The sequence below is a fragment of the Colletotrichum abscissum genome (genome assembly GCF_030869225.1).
Source record: "Colletotrichum abscissum strain IMI 504890 chromosome Unknown Scaffold_335.1, whole genome shotgun sequence".
Taxonomy (NCBI): domain Eukaryota; kingdom Fungi; phylum Ascomycota; class Sordariomycetes; order Glomerellales; family Glomerellaceae; genus Colletotrichum; species Colletotrichum abscissum.
In genome coordinates, this window is record NW_026850249.1 from 1 (window position 1) to 1934 (window position 1934).

The 1934-nt window shown below is 52.7% G+C and overlaps 1 protein-coding gene across 1 annotated transcript; it reads left to right on the plus strand.

Moving 5' to 3' along the window:
* Positions 1 to 1148: 1148 nt before the first annotated feature.
* CABS01_17102 (uncharacterized protein) lies at positions 1149 to 1899 on the plus strand (the record flags this gene model as incomplete). The annotated part of the gene is made up of 3 exons (XM_060550429.1): positions 1149 to 1224; positions 1565 to 1665; positions 1732 to 1899. 3 exons carry the CDS (start codon positions 1149 to 1151, stop codon positions 1897 to 1899), a joined length of 345 nt encoding a protein of 114 aa, XP_060397188.1.
* Between the last annotated feature and the right edge of the window lie 35 nt (positions 1900 to 1934).

Here is a 1934-nt window from a genome sequence, read left to right on the forward strand (position 1 = left end):
AGCTACAAAAGCAGCCAACAGCCGCAACGGATTGCCACGCCGCCTGGCTCCAGTTTTGCCTTTCTGGGCGCACCGCCCGACCGTGCAATGCGAGCACGATATAGCTGCGACCCAAATCAGTTTCTGGCTCGCAACATCTGGATTTGCTTCAGAGTTTTTAGTACCTTCCACCGCTGAGAATAACGCCCGCCCGACCTCAAGAGGCTCGTACTGTACCGACTGCCACGTTTGCAATCCCTGATCGAACCATTTCGGCCGCTCAAAGACATTTCCAGAGGCATTTCAAAGCCACTTGTAGGTCCGTCAAGCCACCAAGCATGGTGTAAACGGCCGGTTCCCACCAGCACCATGAGGGAGGCAGGAATGAACTGGCGTGCCGTGCTGTATGGCCTCTGGCAACATTGCAATACCCTTAGCCCCTTTCGACGCCCTGGTGGCTGGCTGTGCCAATCTAGCTAGTGTCCGATACATGGTGAATCTAAATTTTACTGTGACTATGCGAGTGTCTCGATGCGAGCTTGATGCAACACTCACAAGCCACTACCTAACTGATGACATGCACTTTCAGTCGTTCACAGCCGAAATTCCTTACTGTTCATGGCGCTATAGGGCTGCACATATGCGAGAGTAGCCTCGAAGGGGGTTTCACCCATCACACGAGAACCTCTGACAAAGGCCATCACGATGAGACAGCATCGTTGTGGATGGAGACTGAACATGGGAGCTTTGAAGGCACAATCGTATATCGAAGACAGCGAGTGTCGTCTATTTCTAACTACGAGAGCAATCGACAAGCTGCCAGAGCCTGACTGACTGTCTACCTAACACCCAGCGGGTGACGTCCGTCATCACAGGCACTCACGCGCTGTCACACGCTATCGCACGCCGTCATACACTATCCTACGCTGTCACGTCTCTGCACTGGCTCTATCACTGAAAAGGACAGGTTCCCAGGCGGCACCACGAGGAGGTTGCAGGGTCCGAATTTCGCCACCCACATCGCTCGAGGAACAGCATGTCGGCGGTACCGTTGGAATGGTCATCAACAGAAATCAAATGAATTGTAGAGTCCGTTTTCGCCACCGTCGAGAATGTCCGCTCGACGGAACACATAGGAAACGCAGAAACCGTGGACTGGCATCGTTGGAATGATCATCGACGGAATAAAGTGCAGAAGCCGTTGCCCGGCATCGTTGGAAGTTTATCAACGGCACCGCCATACAGTTTTGTGCACATGTCGCTGCCTCTTTCACAAACATTCTCAATGTTCGAGAAGCCGAAACCTGCTGTGATGGGTCTCCACAAACCTCTGGTCATGGCTATAGCGACCGGTTTGCAAACGAAAATATGGGTCAGGATGGCGAACGACAGTGCGAGTGGCAGCGCGTAATTGAGAGCTACTCCAAAGCATCCATAACTGGCTTTCACAGCATTCATTTCCGCACATCTGATCGTTGTCGCATGTACACAGTAAGAACGACTATGGGCCCAGCCTGTGTGGGTCAAGTCCAAAAAGATGAAGTGTGTTGCCAAGAGGAAGCAACATATGATCAATACTATATGGCAGCGTCAACACACGATCAACATCATCGCAGTGGTGGGGTGAGGCTGGGAGCCCAGCCCACCAAGAAAACTCCCGATTCCAAGTGGAAAGAGACCTCCCTACTGAAACTTTCATCGACATCCTCTCTGCTGCAAGTTTGCAACTTGGTACAAGGCAGGTTTGCTCAGCGTGCAATGGCATCAAGGCCCCACTGTGTGCCTTTGGGGAAAGAAGCATTTTTGCATCTTGGAGAATCGCTTGGTGAGCGTTGTGGCAGGGGTTGGCGGAAAACATCACATTTGCGGCTTCCAGAGGAGCAAACGGCCGGCGGTTGTCTTTTGGCGGGCGGGGTCTAGACCAAGGCCAGACTAGGCGACGAAAGTGTGGAGCG